At 60.3% G+C, this 18,118-nt stretch overlaps 1 protein-coding gene across 2 annotated transcripts in view; it reads left to right on the top strand.

The window, feature by feature from the left end:
- The window catches only part of LMBR1 (limb development membrane protein 1), a 72,677-nt gene extending 55,517 nt beyond the window's left edge, over positions 1-17,160 (top strand). Inside the window, exons 10-17 of one of the 2 annotated variants that reach the window (XM_045837814.1) lie at positions 432-518; positions 2,622-2,698; positions 3,356-3,433; positions 6,568-6,641; positions 6,878-6,968; positions 8,188-8,254; positions 12,900-13,061; positions 15,143-17,160. In XM_045837814.1, the coding sequence (XP_045693770.1) occupies positions 432-518; positions 2,622-2,698; positions 3,356-3,433; positions 6,568-6,641; positions 6,878-6,968; positions 8,188-8,254; positions 12,900-13,061; positions 15,143-15,228 (722 nt within the window). In that variant the 3' untranslated portion in view covers positions 15,229-17,160. The remainder of the gene's footprint in view (positions 1-431; positions 519-2,621; positions 2,699-3,355; positions 3,434-6,567; positions 6,642-6,877; positions 6,969-8,187; positions 8,255-12,899; positions 13,062-15,142) is intronic. The other variant, XM_045837815.1, reaches the window with a different exon arrangement.
- The last annotated feature ends 958 nt before the right edge of the window (positions 17,161-18,118 follow it).

Raw genomic sequence — 18,118 nt, 5'->3', positions numbered from 1 at the left:
CGAGTCCACATGGGCGGGGGAGGCTCACGGGAGCGGCTGTGCGCCCGGAGGTGCGGCCGGTGCGGGAGGGCCCCCCGACTGGTAGTTGTGGTCGCTGCGGAGGGAGGGGGGGCTGGAAGGGGACCTTGATTTCCTCTTTATAACGAGCACGAGGTACTTTTACAACTGATGCAGATTAATGATAGATGGAGTAAGAATCTTACCAAAGTGACACATCTTCTAGGAAACGTGTCGCACTTGGAAGTGTTCTGTGGTAAAAAAAAAAAAAGGATGTCCTTTCCTGTGGGTCACGGCAGCCTGTGTGTCCCCCCTCAGGGGTCCCGGTTCCCAGGGCCCACTGTTGCGTGTTAGCTGACCGCAGGGGTGGGGGCCGCCCGTTCTGGGCTCCGAGCTCTGGCGTTCTGCTTCTGACGTGCTCTTGCCCCTCGCAGGCCGGTCGTCGTCAGCGGAGCACAGCGCGGAGCCGCGGGAGCAGGAGCAGGAGCTGGAGAACGTGAGGGCTCTGAAGACGAAATTGGGTATTGTGCGTTTTTCCCTTGACTCCTGTTTGGTCTTGGTTTTTACTGAAGACTTTCCTGTCTGAAATACTCAGAAGCTGTGAACTGTTTGTTTGTATCACAAGCTTCCGTTCCGGCCCCAGTCATCGACGAAGACTGTGTGTGGGTTTGGGCCGAGGCCGAGCACGCGTTTACACTCACTTCTTTCTGTTGTGTGTGCGTGCGTGTGCGTGTGTGAGTGTGTGTGCGCGCGTGTGTGTGTGCGTGCGTGTGTGTGCGTGTGCAGAGCGGGCTCTGCAGACAGGCCCACGCCCACAGGTGCTGCTCCCCCGTCTCCCGCGTGCCGGACCCCCCCAGGGCGTCCTGGCCCTCCTCGTCTCCCACCGGGCCTGCATCTGCTCTCAGACCCTCTCCGTCCCAGTGCGGACGGCGTGATGGTTCTGTGCTCCCAGCAGCTTTCTCGGTTTCCCGTCCTCTGGGGTCATTGCCTTCCTTTTGACCTGGGAGTTTATCGTTCCCATCTGACGGGGACAGGTTTTGCCATTACTCCCCCAAATAGTTCTTCTTCTTCTGTCTGTGCCTCCCTTCCCAGGGGCTCCGAGAGGTGGCCCCCAAGTTCAGGGGCGTCCCCTTGCTGTTCCCGTGTTCTGTGTGCTCGGTGTGTGTCAGTGCGGGTGGCTTCCGCGCTGTGTCTGCGTGCTCACCCATCTTCTCCCGAGCATCGGACCTGCCTTGGGTGCCACCCAGCGCCCTTCCCGGGCACCGCGGTCCCCCACTCCCGAGGTTCTGCCTGGGCCTGCTCCGCACCCTCTGCCCGCCCCGTGAGCGCGTGCAGTCCAGCGCCGCGCCTCTCTGCGCGGGCGGGGTGCAGTGACGGCGGTGCTTTCAGTGTCTTTGTCTGCTGACCCGGACACCCGTGTGAGTCCCGGAGAAGTTCGGTCAGCCGGCTTACTGTGCCCCGTGCTTTTTTGCACGCACGGGCAGCTCTGATCACACAGGAGGCCCTGTGCGTGTTGCACAGCTTCCTGCCGGTGCTTCCCGGTCGGCGCTTAGAGACGTGGCCGGAGGTCGTCCGAGCTGGGCGTCAGCGTTCACCGGCGCTGTCTGGCGCCACCGCGGCCTTGCTCCTGGCACAGGGCTTCTCCCGGGTCCCGAGAGCCGGCCGTGGGTTGCTGGCTGTCACGCCGTCCTCCCTGTGGGCCCTGAGCTCCGGTTTTCTCCTCCCCTCAAGGGCCAGGAGCCCGACGGGGCTGCGCTTGGCTTCGCCTCGGAGCCGCACCTTCCTGCCCCTGCTCCCAGCCCGCCACCAAGAGGCCCTGACGGGGACCGCGGCTGCCTGGCAGATGCTCATCCTCCTTCCTCTTCTCCCTGGGCCCCACGGCTCAAGTTCTGGCCGCCGCGGTCGCCCCTAACGCCAGTCTTTGTGTCCTCGGCCCTGCTGAGTGTGCGGGAGGCTCCGCCGTAGCGACGTGGGCTTCCTGCGCCCCCGGTTTCCGCTAGCTCTCAGCCCAGGGGGTGGGCAGTGCCCTCCGGCACACGGCGCGGCGGGGCACGCTCATTTCCATTCGTCCACAGACCACCGGGCCCTCCGTTCCGATTGTCGTGGGGGCTCTCTGGTCCCTTCTGCAGATTTGTTGAAGAGCTAGTCCCTTCTCCGGCTGTTTGCGGTGTGCGGGTCGCCGTGACGGTGGGGGTGGACCTCGGAGTGACGAGCTGGACTCCCGTTCACGCTCAGCCCTCAGGAAAGGGGAGTGTGTGCCTCCGGGAGATGGGATTCGGGGGGCGGGGTTACTGCTCCCACTTATGCATTCAGATCTCAATCAGTGTGTAGGTCTGTTGTCACAGACAAGTGTTTCTCCATTTCTTCAGAGCAAGCTGTTAATAAACAGCTGATCTCATTACAGAACTAAAATTCAAGCATCGCAGGGTTGAGCTGTTTAATGTAGCAATCTGATTTTAAAACTCTGATTTTCACAATTTGTAAAGGAAACTTTTATTTTTTTAAAAAACAACTTGCGTAAAAGTAGCACATGCTGGTTACAGTGGTAAGGAATGAAAATGTGCGCCAGGAGATGACTTTGGGCGACCTCTGAGACCTCGTCCTGTCGTCTCTCCTTCCACCAGAGCGGCGGAAGAAGGCGTCGGCGTGGGAAAGAAACTTGGTGTACCCCGCCGTCATGGTCCTGCTCCTCATTGTGACCGTAAGCGCAGCCCGGCCTGTCCTCGGGGAGCAGGCGTGGCCGTGACGCCCACCTCGCCAACCGCGTGCGCGCGGGGCAGCCCCCAGGGCGGGTCCGGGGAAACTGGTCTCTGTCAGCGAGGTTAAAGGCATCGGTGCCGCTGTTCGAGAGCACTCGGCAGAGCAAAAGGGACCAGTCACGGTGATCGGGAAAGGTCCTCAAGCTTCTCGGCTCCTTCACGAAACCAGGGAGTCTGTCCTTCCGTCTCCTTAACCACTGAGAAGGGGCAGGGCGTTGCCGCCGCCGCCGCAGGCTCTGTGACGCGGTGCGGAACCCACGCCAGGAGACCGGTTCCGGTGACATCTCAGCCCTCCCGCAGATCTGGGCAGTTTTGGGTTTCCGGGGGGGAAGGTAGTCAGCAGTAAATGGATCTGTATTTCTAGCTTGTCTCCCGAGCTTTGAGACTGCAGTCACCTACAGGGCCCTCCAGAATCCCCTCTGGAGTGACCGCGCACAGCCGGGTCACTCCAGGCTCCCGCGTGAGACCGCGCTCCTGGCCACCTCTCCTCTTTCCTGAAGGATGTGGTCGGATGGCCACATACACGGTACACGTAAGGTGTTCGTGCTGGCAACACGGCCTGGGGCCGGAGCACTGATAACCGACTTTCTGTTTTGCAGTCCATTTCGGTGCTCCTGGTGGCCTGCAACATTCTTCGCCTGCTGGTCGACGAAACAGCCATGCCAAAGGGCACGAGGGTAAGGTGCAGGGTTTGGAACGCCTTTCTTTTGCAAGAGTGTCGTGTGTGTACGTCCTGTTCCGGATCAGCCAGTGGAGACAGGTGCCTTCCTGCCCGCGTGTTCTTCCCGGTGTGTGAGTGTCTTTATGTGAGCAGCCTTCCCAAACGGGGCCGGGAAACCAAGGTTTTTGTCGCTGACCTCTTGGCTTGGGTTGCCTGGACCTTCGGTCAAGAATCAGAGTTTCACTTGCACTTCATATGGGAATTTATCTTTGTTTCACTGAGATTCATTGCCCGGGACTCTGTGAAGTAATGACATGTGAGGAGACTAAGCGGATTCAGTGGGTTTGCAAAAGGTTTAAATGTGTGGTTGAAGGGAGTCTTGCTTCAAAAGAATCATACGTCTTATGACACCGAGTAGAAGCACTCAGTTACTGGAGCAGAGTCAGGTATATTTCTTATAAATTAACTTTCCTCTCATTTAAAAATGGATAATTTTATTAAATTCTGTCAATTACCTGATTTGAATATATTTTCCGTAAAGAAGGTAATTACAGCTCCGGCTGGTGTGGCTCAGGGGGTTGAGTGGCAGCCGGTGAACCAAAAGGTCGCTGGTTGATCCCCAGTCAGGGCGCATGCCTGGGTTGTGGGCCGGGTCCCCAGTAGGGGGCGTGTGAGAGGCAGCCAATCAATGAAATGTGTCACTCCCTCTCTTTCTCCCTCCCTTGCCCTCTCTCTAAAAATAAAGTAAATAAATTAAAAAAAAGAAGATAATTACAACTAAATATTCATATTTGGCATTGTGTTTCTAGGCGTTTCTATACACTTTTGGATAAAGCAGCAGTTTAGTTTTGACATTTCAGTATATTTTCTAAGCCAGCCACTTGTCCCCTCCCCATAGGAGTGACTCCGGACTCGGGCAGACTCCCGATGCACTCCTGTCTCTGAACCACAGGGTAGACCCCTCCTCTCAGGGAGAGAGGCCGTTGTCTGTCTCGGTCCCTCCCTTCAGTCCACCACGCTGACCCCCTTCTTCCCAGAGCCAGTCCTGTGGCCACAGTCTCGCTGTGGACCCCGCACCCCTTCCCAGGGCCCCGCACCGGCGGTTACCGCCGTTGTCCCTGCACCAGCGTGGGCCCACCCGCGGGCCTCGGTGCCTCACCCCGCGGACAGGTCGCAGCAGGAAGCAGCCCCCTCACCCACAGCCTGGCCTTGGTCTTCGGTTCAGACCCCGTCCCGCCAGTAGAGCCAGAGGTCACCTGTGGTGGTGGCCTCTGTCCCCTCTTTAGCCCCTTCCTGTGCACCGCACTCCCGGGGAGTGAGTCCCACGTCCCCCGGCAGGCTCCGTGCCCCCCCACGGCACCCAGCGGGGCGGACCATCCCTGGCGGGCCCCTTGGTGGCTGTGTAAGTGGGTCAGGTGCCCCTGCTCCCGACACGGAATGTTCCCAGCGTGCTGCTCATCCCGGTTGCTGGGGAGGAAGACTTCTGCCCTTCCAGGTTCCTCTGGCTGGCCTCGGAACCAGACTGACGCGGCACGGAGAAGCAGGACAAAGCCGCACCTAGTTACGCACGCACACGAGGAGGCCCCGTGGGAGGGAGGCCCCAGGAGCCGGCCGGGGCCTGTGAAGGCGGACTCAGTCAGAGCACCGTCTCTAGACAAAGAAGCCGTTGCTTGGGAGGGCCGCGGGAGGCGACGGGTCTGTGTCTCGGTTAACAACTGATAAAGGAGCGACGGAGTCCGTCCCGCGGCCTCTGGCCCTGAGAGCGCCCTTGTCCCCCGCCAGGGCGCTGTGCTGCTTGGGCTGGGGGACGAGGGAAGGGCAGGGGCTCTGGCGCCGGCGGCTCCTCCAGTGACCGACTTGAAGTGGTCGACGTGCTGCCTCGGCGTGTTTGGGGTCTGCCCCGAACCCCGTCCCGGTCGGTGTGCTTTCTGTTGGTGCTGGCATCGGTCGCCTTCCTCAGAGGATCGGCAAGACGCCGAGAAACTCTCTGTCCTTAGTTACGCATGGGATTCCCGTGGATGTGCTTATTTCTTTATACTGAAACTAAGATGTATGCAAAACACTTTACACACACACACACGCACGCACGCACGCACACACGGTTTTATTTGTTTACTATTTAGAGAGAGGGAAGGGAGCGAGAACGAGAGGGAGAAACATTGGCGTGTGAGACAGATACCACTTGGCTGCCTCTCACCACCCCCCACAACTGAGCACCTGGCCCACAGCCCAGGCATGTGCCCCGCCTGGGAATCGAACCAGTGACCTTTGGTTCACAGGCCGGCACTCAGTCCACTGAGCCACACCAGCCAGGACAAGATACTTACTATATTATTTATCAGTTTATTTTTTCAGAGCGTGACTAAACGTTCTAAACTATCCTGGTATTTCTGTTAGACCTAATAGAGGCCGATAGTAAAACAGGTCGTTCATACTCATAGAGTTCCTTTAGTTAGTAAGCTGTGGAAATGTCATTCCTTCTTCAGTAAGAAATAATTTTTTGCCTGTTTGGTCTCACTGACATATACTACTTTTCTCTTTGTTGTTTTTTCAAGTCATAGATAAAGATAGGTTTTGAGAATAGGTGTGATGTTTAGGAAAAAATTTATAGCATTACATTTAAAAAAATCGGGGTTCATTGGGTTACTGTATCTCTTAAAACTCTGAATTTCCAAGGGGGCCGGGGCCAGGGAGCCCCAGCGGCGCAGACAGGGCCGTGCACACTCGCTTCCCGCCGCCCTCTGCGCTGGGCCCGCTTGGGGCCCGCGCTCAGTGAGCGGTTTTCATGGGCCGCCTCAGGGCAGAGGTAATTACATATTGGGTTCCTATTGTGCTGTTACGTTTTTAAAAGGTTTCTTCCAAGACTAGTCAGGATTTCACACTACACATAATCACATTATTTTGATAAGTAACTTAAATTTGAGATAAACCAGAAATGGTTTGAGCTTGTTAAAATTGTTAACATGTGGTTGAATTAGTTAATGAACTTGGTCTGATGTCTCGTTTTATTTGTCCTCTAAAGTCTAGATGTTATCCTAGGGTGTTCAACAACCCTAATTCCAACCGTCCTGTATTTATGAAACAACAGTTTTAGGGAAACGGAATGTAATAGTGTCACTGAATTCTGAAAGAGTTTCTTTTTCCCCCCAGGGGCCTGGGATAGGAAGTGCCTCTCTCTCTGCTTTTGGTTTTGTGGGAGCCGCACTTGAAATCATTTTGATTTTGTATCCTTTCTTTAAGGGAACATTCTGTCTGTTAACAAGTTTTCTGTCTAGTTTTCTGGGACAGTGGCAATTCACTAAGACACTTGCCTGGAAGAAAAAACAAGCCATTCTTCCCCAGGCACTCCAAGTGGCCGGGGGTTTTGTTTGGAGTCCCCTCTGGGCCCGCAGACCTTTGGAGACCACTGAGAACGGCCGCGGCCGGCATTCCTGGGAGGCTTTTTCCTTGATTCTCACAGCTATCTCATGGTGTCCTCTGTCGTCGGCTTCTATAGCCTCCGGTTTTTTGGAGACTTTCTTCCCAAAAAGGATGACACGACCATGACAAAGGTAAGGTCAAGTCTCGGGCGCCGGCCCTCCCCTCTGCCTTGCAGACCGAAGTGTGTTACTTAGTGGTCGCCCCGAACGGTCCCTTTGCTGTGATGGGCGTTTGTTTGTGCGTTGCGTAAACACCAACTGGAAGGTTTTCAGGGCGCTGACCGAGTGGGAAAAGGCTGTGCTCTGTTTAATTTGGACGGCGTCCATTCACTCGGAGCGGCGCGGGGCGCAGAGCTGGTCGCTGGCTGCAGAGGGCTCCTGAAAGGACCCTTTTTCCTCCAAAGAAAACCTCCTGCTAATGAGCCACTCGGGCCGCGCTGACTGTGTTCCACGGGGCTTGTTTGAGGTCTGAAGAGCCCCGTTGCTACAAGTAGCAGAGACCAGGCATTCCAGATTTGAATAATTAAAGCAAGACGGAAGAGTCCTATTCAGAAACGTTTTGCAGGCTGAGGCTGATTTGACTTCCTACAATGCGGCCTTGGCTTCGGAACGGCTGGGGCTGCCACACGGGGGCCGCGGCTTCGGGGCGCGTTCCCACAGGCTGACGGCGGAGGGGCGCTGAGGAGAGCTGTCGGCACCTTTTATTTGAGGGGGCGTTCCGTATTGTCGCCCCGTTTGAAGAGAGGCCGTATTTTCTCTTCATTTATTTGTCTGTGTGTCCATTTATCGGTGTCTCTGAAGTACTGTGAGTTCTTGAGACCCTTAGCATCTAGTTTAAGTAATCACAATTATTAATCAGTATTTCCAGCTCTTACTTATGAAAGAGTAAGCACGGTTTACCCTATGAGTTACTAGATTTATGTGTTTTGAACTTCTAGCTTTTTGGTATTAAAACTTTATAATAGTTAAATATACTAGAAGCAGATCTTATATATACCTGGAGCAGTGGTTGGCTTTAAAAATGGAGTTGGAAATATGAAACGTATGAATTCTTTTTGCCCGATCAACAGGCAGGTCCCTTTGAAACGGGCAGCCTCGGTGGGTAGTTAGGACGCACCGTCTGCGGTGTGCAGGGACGGGAACGCCCGGCCCTGCAGGCCTTTCCTGGAACGCGCAGACGGAGCCGTAAACGCAGGCAGCGGTTCCTCTCGTGTTTGCGCTCTAGTTAGCAGCGCGCTGGAGACGTCAGCGAGCGCGTAGGTCCCTGGGACGTGCGGTGCCCTCCCAGAGGCGACGGGTTCCGTTTGCCACCGTTCTGCTGACCTGCCTGTGTCTCTGCCCCCTCGTCCAGATCATCGGGAACTGCGTGTCCCTCTTGGTCCTGAGCTCCGCGCTGCCCGTGATGTCCAGGACGCTGGGTGAGTTTCCGGGCGCTGTCGTCCGAGGGCCGTGTCTCCGCGCAGCTCTCGTCCCCGCTCGGCTTCTGAGAGGCCGTGGTTCCTCCCACGTGGCTCTGCACCTTTCCTTCCCTGCCTCGCTGTGTGGGCGGGGGGAGGGGCCGCCCCGGAGGGCACTCCTGCCACACGGAGTTTATTCACTTCTTCAACTGTTTGAAAGTACGTCTCCTCCAAACGGTGGGCTTTTTCGTTTACTGACTAGCTAAGCTTCTGAATTTCTAGTGAGGAAACGGCTTTTTTTGTTGTTATGTTTTTATTTATTTATTTATTTAATTGTTATTCAATTATAGTTGTCTGCATTCCCGCCCCCCCCACTCACCCCCCACCCCAGCTGGTTTTTTTAAAAAGTGCTTCATGTTTAGGAAATACCAAGCTAATTTTTCTTACACGAAATCTTTTAAAAGCTCATGCTTTGGTGTGTGGTGGGGCACACCGAAGCTCTGTCCGCCTTGTCATGAGCTGCGCTGTGCCCACGAGGCAGCGGGAGAGCCGGGGCCTGGGGGAGGGCACGCTGGTGGGCGGGCCGCCCTGTCTCCGGGGCCCTGCGCGCCTGCCCTCCCGAGGTTTCCTCAGTGCCTCGGGGGACGGGACTGTGATTGTCTGTCAAAGGGAGGCCTTCCCTTAGTCCCAGGAGCAGCTGAGATCGTCACGCGGCCCTTGTACTGCCTCTGTCCACGCGGCGCTCGGCTGGGCGGTGCTGCAGACAGAGGCCGCAGGGTTCTGTTTGGTCTCCAGGCTCGGTTCGGCCCGAGAGCGCTCCGGTGGGCAGGACAGGCCCCGCCCTGGCTCACGGCCGGAGCTGCCAGAGACCCCGAGCTGCCTGCTCCGCTCTGGCTCTTCCGTCGCATCGCTGTCCACTCGGGCCCCGGGCGGGGTGGGCGCGAGCTTCTGCGTCCTCGTCACCCGTGTCGTCCTCACGGGGAGCGAGGTCTCCGTGTGCGTGTAAGGGGCTGCTCTCCGCACTCGCACACGGGCTCGTCGTGTCACTCTGCTTCCGTGGGGGCTTCGCAGCACTGTCCTCCCGTCTGCGTGCCTGTGCGGATCTGGGAGACGCCGAAAGTGTGCACTTCCGTAGCTCGGGCTGTAGCCGATTGTCCTGTGTGCGACGGCAGCCCAGCAGTTATTTCTGTGATGTTACGGCCACTTGGCCACGCTGTCCCTTATGAAACTCACCCTGCTCTGAGACGTAAAATTCTGAATAGCCACATCTGCTGATTTTACGGAAGAAAATTACATGCTGAGTATAGTTTTAATACAAAGAAAACAAATTAATGGTAAAATTTGCGTTTGAAGATCAGCACTTTACATTCCTGAGTAGTTTGCCATAGAGATAAATAAGAGGAAGACACAGAAAGATGGAACAATTAGAGCGCGGCTCACAAACGCCGGCCCCAGCTGTCCAAACAGGATTAGCCGGTGCGGGAGGGGCGGTGGTCACGTGTGCTGTGCGCGGCCGGCACGCACGCCCGGCCGGCTCTGCCGGTGGCGCCGAACAGATGAAAAGGAGCAAAGGCGCTGAACAGATGCGCGGAGGCTTTTCACAGTGCCACAAAAGCAAGTTTCTAGACTAAAGAAAAAGCTTTATTTCAGCCTGATGGGAAATGCAAACTTGAGAGTTACTTTGTAATTCCTCTGTTAACTCTTTAGAAGTGAGTCTTTGATTTTAAGAAGATAAAATATAGAGATTGTCACGAATATTATCCTACTGTATAACGGGACTTTGATTTACTAGCTGAAAAGCTTATCAGACTAGAATAGGGGATGTGTCTCACCACCGAGTGCCAGGCCCTGCGCTCTGCTCTCCTCGCCCCGGCCGGCCTCCCACCGGCCGGCCCGGCCCTCCCGGCTGCCCTGCGGCCCGGCGGCTCTCCTCTCGCGGGAACAGAGTCCCAGCGAGGACGGCGACTTCCGTTGTCAGTTGAGAATGTATCGAGTCCTGCGTGGAAAGTCGACTACTAGGTGGTCTGAGACTTTCAAAGACATTTGCCCGCTCCCCTTGCTGCCACCCCGTGGGCACGACCTGCAGCTTCAGACGCACGTGTCTGGTGCGGTGCGGCACGTTTATTACGGACCGCCTTCAGAGTAGCGTCTTGGGTTTGAAAATGGTGCTGATTACAAAATTAGTACTAATTGTACTAATTGAAAAATTACCACCAAGTAGATTTTATAAGCATACCACTTGCCACAAAGGTTTGCAAGAATAATTTTGACCCTGTGTTTTTAGTGGAATGTAATTAACGTCCGTGGTAGTGTTGTTACTTACAGGAAACACAGGAAACACTGTTAGCCGCTGCTTCGGACCTCGGTTTGGAGGAACCCAGCATCTGGGGGTCGCTGTCCATGCTTCTAGTGAACGATAGACCCTCCAGGCGATGAGAGGGGACGTCGACAGGGGCAGTGGACCCCGCCAGGCCTCGTACCTGACCCACGGACACCAGGCTGCCCTGTGGTCACCCGTCGGGAGGGGGGCGGTGACTTGTGCTGGAGCAGATTCTGTCCAGTGGCTGCGGTGTTCTCACTGCGCTCAGTCAGGAAACGCCAGAGCGGCCGACGTGTCTCCGCGTTCTTTGTTTGAAATCTCCTTTACCCAGAACGTGGTTCTCAGTGGAACGGCAGACCTTTCAGTATTTCACTAATGTCTACTCTAGACTTATTTCTATAGTTCTTTTGTCATCCTCAGATTCTTTCTGTGACTGGTCAGTGATACAGGACACAAATGCTGATTAAAAAAATGTGCTTGTAGCCCTGGCTGGCGTAGCTCAGTGGATTGAGTGCGGGCTGCAAACCAAAGCATTGCAGGTTCGATTCCCAGTCAGGGCACATGCCTGGCTTGCAGGCCATGACCCCCAGCAACCACACATTGATGTTTCTCTCTCTCTCTGTTTTTCTCCCTCCCTTCCCTCTCTAAAAATTAAAAAAAAAATGGTTAAAAAAACATTAAAAAAAAGTGCTTGTGCCCTGAACACAAAAGCACTCACCCTTTGAGTCGGCTTGAGCTTCTCTGTGTTGGATCCACATGTGTCTCCTCAGGGTTCCATCTAGTCCATCAGATTGCAGGGCACAGAGTGGTTTGTTCTCTTTTTGTCCTCGGTGAAGGGATCCTGTGTAGTTTCCACCCTTTTCGGGGGGTCGTTTGGGGTGTGGTAAATGCGTGGCTCGTCTCCGCCCTGGGCTCTCCCCTCAGTTCTCAGCGTGAGGCTCGGAAAGGACGGGTGCGCGGAAGCGCCGACCGTAACGCACACCTCCGGTTACGACGTCGATGCAGAAACATCGACGACTCCAAACCGCGTGCTGGGAGTTTCTCAGGAAGACGCTGGTGATGGCTTCACTGTATTCAGCTCTTCTGCAGAAAGGGGTCAGGGAGTGGCCCTGGTGACCTTCTGGTGGACCACCAGTGTCCTGGTGTCAGAGAGCACCCCGTGTGTGTCTGGTTCGGGTGTTCACCCGAGAGTGTCCAGAGCCTCCCGAGTGTCTGCGAGGTTGGTGAGGAGCCGCCGCCCGCCTGCCCTCACGCCCCAGCACCCACTCACTTGGACGCCGCCCTGGCCCCAGGCCTCGCCCTCTCGCCGGAGGAAATGCCACAGCCGCAGGTCGCCCAGACGGCGCAGCCGCCTGTGAACACATGTCCGAGCCCCCGCACGCGCGGTTTGTCGTGGGCGTTCCCACCTGCAGACAACGCCAGGTTGGGGCCCTCAGCTGGGCAGGGCCTCAAAGTGCAGCTTTAAAACGTGGACAATTAGAGCGAGGTTGTGACCTCCAGTCGGGGACTAGTTTGTACTAAGAATCGAGAGTCCGGGCCGGCTGAGGACCCCAACAGGACACGTGCACATGCCCCCCCTCCCCAGACTGGGCAGCACAGCAGTGACAGGGACGCCTCTGCTGGTTCCGCCCAGGTCTTGGCCCAGGCCCTCCAGAGGTGGAGTTGAGCCCACGGAGAAGCTCTAGGAGAGCCGTTCCGTGGTTCAGAGCGTGGGCTCCCGCTCTCTGTGGGCGCCCCGCCCCGACTCCCTGCACGTGTGGGGGGCCGTCCCGGCAGCGAGCACGGGCCGCGGTCGGGGTGGGGGCCGATACTGCCGACCCGCACCCGCAGTGTCTGGTGCGGGGTCTGTGCCCCGGGGACTCCCAGAGGGGGCCCGGGCTGTGTGAAGAGACTGCTGGGACTGGCGTTTCCCTCTGCTGTCACGGAGCTCACTGCAGGTCTCTGTCTTGTCTGTGTACATCCCGAGCGCCCGAGACCGGTCCCCACAGCGTTTGTGAGGAGCCACCTCCTCGTGTGCTGGGCATCTGCGTTCAAGTTCGGGGCTCGTGCGCGGCGGTGCACGGCACAGAGCGTTTCAGACTGGATCAGACTCTCCTGGAGAGTCTGTCTGGGCAGGGAGCTCTGTCCTGTGGTCTCCCGGTTCCTCCGCAGGGGCATGCAGTGGCAGTGTCCCCCCCACCCCCACCCAGAGGGGCAGGCAGTTCCTGCCCTGGAGAGCAGGTGGGGGGGGCGGGCAGGCGGGAGGACCGGCTTCCCCAGGAGTCGGTGGAGTCCGGTGGTCTGCGCCGTGCCGCCCGCGCGCACACCGTGCCCGGGGTCACCAGGGCTGTGTCTGTGTCCCCGCAGGGATCACCAGGTTCGACCTGCTGGGAGACTTCGGCAGGTTCAACTGGCTGGGGAACTTCTACATCGTGCTGTCCTACAACCTGCTTTTCGCCGTCGTGACGACGCTGTGTCTGGTGAGGAAGTTCACCTCGGCCGTGCGGGAGGAGCTCCTCAAGGCCCTAGGTAACCCTCGGCTCCTCGGCACGCGTGACCCCGGGGTGTTTGCCCTCCCCACCAGATGGCCCCATCCCTGGCCCCGAGTGACACCCTCAGCCGCCCCTCGCGTCTGCAAAACGGTGGCGGCGTCTCGGTTTCAGGCCAGCTCGCTGTGAGTTCACCTGACCTTGTCCCCGAGGGCCGGAGCCTGGTCGCAGCCCCCGGGAGGGTCCAGAGTGCCTCGGCGTGGTGGTGCTGCGCGATGAGCTGGGGAAGGCGCTGCGGGCCGGTTGTCTGGTGCCGATCCGCGCTGGGTTGCCTCCAGGGGCGTGCTGAGGTCTGGGTGTCGGCGGGCCCTGCTGACCCAGCGCCTCTCCCTGAGCTGAACGACGCCTCAGATGAGGGCCTGGCCCTCCGGCGCCCAGGGAGAGGGGTCCGTTGCTGCGCGCGCCCCGTGGGTCACACGCGCTTCGGGTCGGTGTGGGTGTGCTGGGGGCGGTGTGGCCCGGGCTGCATCCTCCGCCCGACCTCAGCTCTGGGCCGACAGGTACCGGCCTTTGCGTTCTCGGAGCCCCCACTGCCTCTGCCTTTCGGTCTGGGCCGTGTCCTCTCCTGTCCGAGGGCGGGCAGCTGCGGCCGCTGGGCAGACCCTGGTGCCAGCCTGCGTGTCTGAGCCCACCCACCCTCAGCGCGGGCAGGGCTGCGTGGGGACGGCCTGGCCAGGGCCTGTTCTCCAACAGCTGGAGCCTCACGCGAGGCCGGACAGCTCTGTGCCCAGGGCATTCCGAAAGGGGGACCTTGGGGAAGAAAGCAGATTCCAGCCCCCCGCTCACACGCACTTCACGTCGTGTCCACCCCGTGAGGCGTGGCCAGTGCCCTACGGTCCCGGAAGGGCAGGGGAGCTCCAGGAGCAGGCTGGGTGGGCCCTCGTGACGTCTGCGTGGTGACCCGGGGTCAGACGAGTGCCAGCGCAGGCCTGGAGACCACTTCCCAGATCGGGTCCCACTCCGTCTGCTGGTGCGTGGTGGCTGAGGCCGCATCCTGGACGAGCAGCTTCCTGGATGGGCGCTGTCAGGGAGTGTTGGCCTGGGGTGGACACTCGGAGCTCTGCCAGGGGACAGGGTGCTGATGGGGCAGTCCCCCAGCCTCCCGGCCTGCGCGGCACCCAGGTTTTGGGAGGAGCCGATCGCAATCCCCCCGTCCCAGGAGGGGGTGCTGGGTCAGCCAGAGTATTGATGGCCTTGCTGGTGCTCTGCATGCCCTCCCCTCGTCCCCTGGTCCCCTCGTCCCCTGGACGCCTTGTCCCCTCATCCTACAGCTGGGCTGGGTGGCTGCTGTCACTCAGTGGGGCGCCACCCCGGGACCAGAATGCGCGGTGCGGGACTGGCCCCCTCCCACCACCAGGCAGGCTCTGCCCCACCTTCACTCCCCCGGACTTGCTGGTGACGGACTCTGGACCGCGGAGCGCTGTGCTGGCCCCGCTGACCTGGGGAGCCTGTGGCCAGCGGGCAGCCCTCTGGGGCTGGCGGAGGGCAGCCTCACCCCAGAGTGAGCCGCTGGACGCCACGTCCCGAGGCCTTTCCTGTGGGCATGCCACTGGGCCCTGCCCGTCTCTCTGGTCCATCTCGTTAGTGCAGTGCGGCCTCTGCGGCACAGAAACCCTGTGTCCGGGCCCCCCCCGCCCCAGGGCCAGGGCCAGGGCCGGCCTGAGTGAGGTGCTCTACGCAAGCGACTGCTGTGCGAGAGTCCACGGGGGACTCTCGTCTCTGAAGGGTCTCTGGGGAGTGAAGCGTTACACGTGGTCACTGCGTTCCTCTCCCCTTCCCTTCGGGCAGCGCGTCCACCGCCTGCCTGTTTCAGCCATGGCCCTGTTCTGGTGTGTCTCCTGCGTGTGCTTTCCCACGGGGATGGACCGCATTGTCCATGGCTGGGCCCCTGGGCAGAGGGGCGGGGCTGGCGGGGGGCGGCTGCCGAGGGCGGGCTGGGAGGGCCGGTGTCCCCAGCACCACGTCATGTCCCCCCGCCACCCTGTGGGTGCCGCCCTGTGTCCCCTCTCCCCACGGCCTGCCCCTCTCACCACCGTCTCCCGTCTGTCCGTCTGTCCGCAGGGCTCCGCAAGCTGCGCCTGCCCACGGCCTGCAGGGACGCAGAGACGGCCAGGCCATCCGCAAACGGGCACCAGAAAGCCCTGTGACGCCTGCTCCTCGGCCCAGAGACCTGGCCCGGCCTGTCGGCACGCCCGAGATGAACGCCTCGCAAGGGCTGCGGCCACTTTCTCGTCCCCCACGGGAGCCCCACTGTCGCGGGTGCCCTTCCTCTCCATGGAGCTCCCTGTGGGGGCCTGCCCCACGCCCACACCGGCTCACGCCCCGCAGTGGCCCCTGTGTGCGACGGCCCGGGAGACCCCCACTCAGGAGACCCTCACTCGGGCCACCCTCTGTTTCGGGCAGGTCGCAGCACGCCGCGGCCCTGCTGCCGGGACGGGGGGCCAAGGCCATGCAGAAGGGGGGACCCTGGGCCCGTGCGGTGGCGTGGGGGACGGCAGCGGTGGCCTGCGGGGCCCTCCCATCCGTCGAGCGGGCACGACGCGCAGCCCTGCCACACGTCACGGGGCGCCAAGGGGCCGGGAGTCGAGGGAGAGCGGGGGCTGCCCACTGCTGAGCCCCGGGGCCCCACACTGGGGCCAGTGTGGGGACACGGTCCACGGCCCCTTGCACTCTGCCCTCCAGGCTGTGCGCACCCTCGGTGCTGTGCTCCCTCGCGCTCCCGTGCCCGCCAGGCACTCGGGCCACGCCGAGGCGGAGACCCCTTCTTCCACTGGGCGCGGCCGGCCTCGCAGCTCTCGCCAGTTCACCCCTCAGGCCCGTGGCCGTGGCCAGTCCCACGCCAAGCGCACTGCGTTGGCGCCCGGGACGGCAGAGCCACCCTGCCCTGCGCCCACACAGACGGTCTTCCCGTCGCCCGTCTGTGGAGGGCTCCGGGCAGGTCTCTCGCCCGAGGGCGCTGAGCGCAGCTGCCCCGTGCTGGTGTCCGAGGGGGGCCGAGGTCCGTAGGGCGTGCGCTCAGAGCCCGCGGGCGGCCCTGAGTCCCCGCGTGTTCTCATGTGCGCCGTGTGGGGGGCGGGCCGTCTGCGCTTCCACCGCAGCACAAGGCCCTTCTCCTCAAACCGTTGCATCTGAAGCTTTTTGGGGGAGAAACGATGAAAACCAGGCTGCGTACGTCCTACATAAAGCGTGTCCACTTAGAGCCAAACGTGCAGGAAAACCGATCAGTGTGTGAACGCCCCACCGACTGCACCTGCCCTGCGTGTGCGTCTGCGTGTCGTCCCGTGACCACTCTCTGGGAGAGCACCGCACGAGTGTGGACGACGGCACTCGGGAGCCGGCAGCTCTCGCGCCGCTGACCACCAGCACAGGCCCCGCACGCTGAGGGCGGTGAGGAAGGCGGGCCGCGCTCTCGTGTCTCCGGGAGCCGCACCGAGGTCAGCACGTCAGTCGCAGACTTTGCTTTCCGCCGAGACTGGCTCGCAGTCCGTCCTTGGAGCAGAACGGGCCACCGGAGAGGAGGAGGAGACGTCCGTCGTAAAGGGCTATCTCGGGGAGGTCGCGCCGGCCTCGGGCACGTGCAGGGGCGCGCTCCTGCCCGCTGGTGAGACGCCCGCGCGCTGCGGAGTGAGCCTCAGCTTCTCCGTGTGAACAGCAGGTCCGGGGTCACAGTGCCTCCGTGGGGGCCCGAGCTCCTCCGGGCCGGGAGGCAGCACTGCCATTTCCTCGTGCTCCCGCTCCCGGAGTGTCTGCCCCGGGGCCCGCTGTGAGCCCCGGTGTCCCGCACGACAGCAGCCAGGCCAGGCCCTGCCGACAAGGACGCGCCTGGCCACTCGTCCCCGTGGGGGGTGTCCAGGGACGCGTTGGGTCAGCGGCAGGCGCCTGCGAGGGGCACTGGTGAGCAGAGGCGGCCTTCCTGGCTCCCCAGCAGCGGTGGTGGCCGGCGGGGAGCCGCCGCTTCGCTGCTGCCAGGGGAGTGCGTCCCCGGCGGCAACAGGCAGGGCGCTGCAGCTGTCTCGGGAACTAGCCCACTCCTCTCATTACTTGGTTCTGCATATTTAAATAAATTATTTTGGAATTACGAAACTCGCAGACGATGGCATCTGTGGTGACTGCCCGAGGTGCTTCTCGGGTGCAATGTTGATGTGGCTCTGTGTGCCTCCTCTGCAAGACAGACCCGCGAGCACGCAGTGCGCGCACACCCGCGCACGTCAGCTCCTCAGCGCCCCACGGCGGGCGCGACGGGGCCTCCCCTCGCTGCTGGCTCCCAGGCGCGCCCCCGAGGCGTGCACACCTGTGCCCGGGGCATGCACACCTGCCTGTGGCCTTCGTCGCCCTGGGTCTGCCCTAGCACGGGCACGTGGTTGGGAGCCCCATGGGGCTTTCTTCCTTGTCTGCACCGTGTTTAATGAACAAAGGCAGAATTCCTAAAGTAGTTTTTTTTTTTTAAAGATTTTATTTATTTCTAGAGAGGGAAGGGAGAAGTGACTTAGCCTCCAGTGCTGTGTAGTTCAGCACTGGACTGAAAGACGTGGGGAAACGTCTTTCGAGTTCAAGTGTAACCAGATAGGAGATTCTGAGGACACCCAGTGCCTTCCTGAGGGGACGGGGCCTGGCTGTCACGGCCATGGAACATCTGAGGGACCGGAGAAGTCGGCTTCCAGCAGCGCTGCTGCCCCAGGCCGCCCCGGTGCCCGCTCCTCAGCCGGAGACACCATTGCTCTTTCCCTCAGCACTGGCCCTGCTTTTGAGTCATGGACACGGCGCGCGTGTGGCCAGACGCCCCCCTCTCCCGGGGGCTCAGAATGGGCGCAGGTGCGCCGAGTCCTTGAGCTTGCCTCCATCCTTGTGCCAACACCTGAGTTGCCACTGCCGGGTTGCTGCCGCAGCCCTTGGCTCGCAGAGCTCCCGGGCCTACGTCTCGGCCAGCAGCCGACCCCCCTGGGCCCCCGCAGACCAGCACACCCGGGCCGGAAAGTGGGGGGTGCGGCCCTGTGGTGGCGGCAGAGTCCGCTCCCTCGTCAGACGGAACGAAACTGC

Source organism: Phyllostomus hastatus, unplaced genomic scaffold, assembly GCF_019186645.2.
Source record: "Phyllostomus hastatus isolate PE091 unplaced genomic scaffold, TTU_PhHast_1.1 phas_contig_244, whole genome shotgun sequence".
Lineage (NCBI taxonomy): Eukaryota > Metazoa > Chordata > Mammalia > Chiroptera > Phyllostomidae > Phyllostomus > Phyllostomus hastatus.
This window is presented reverse-complemented; position numbering and strand designations above follow the sequence as displayed.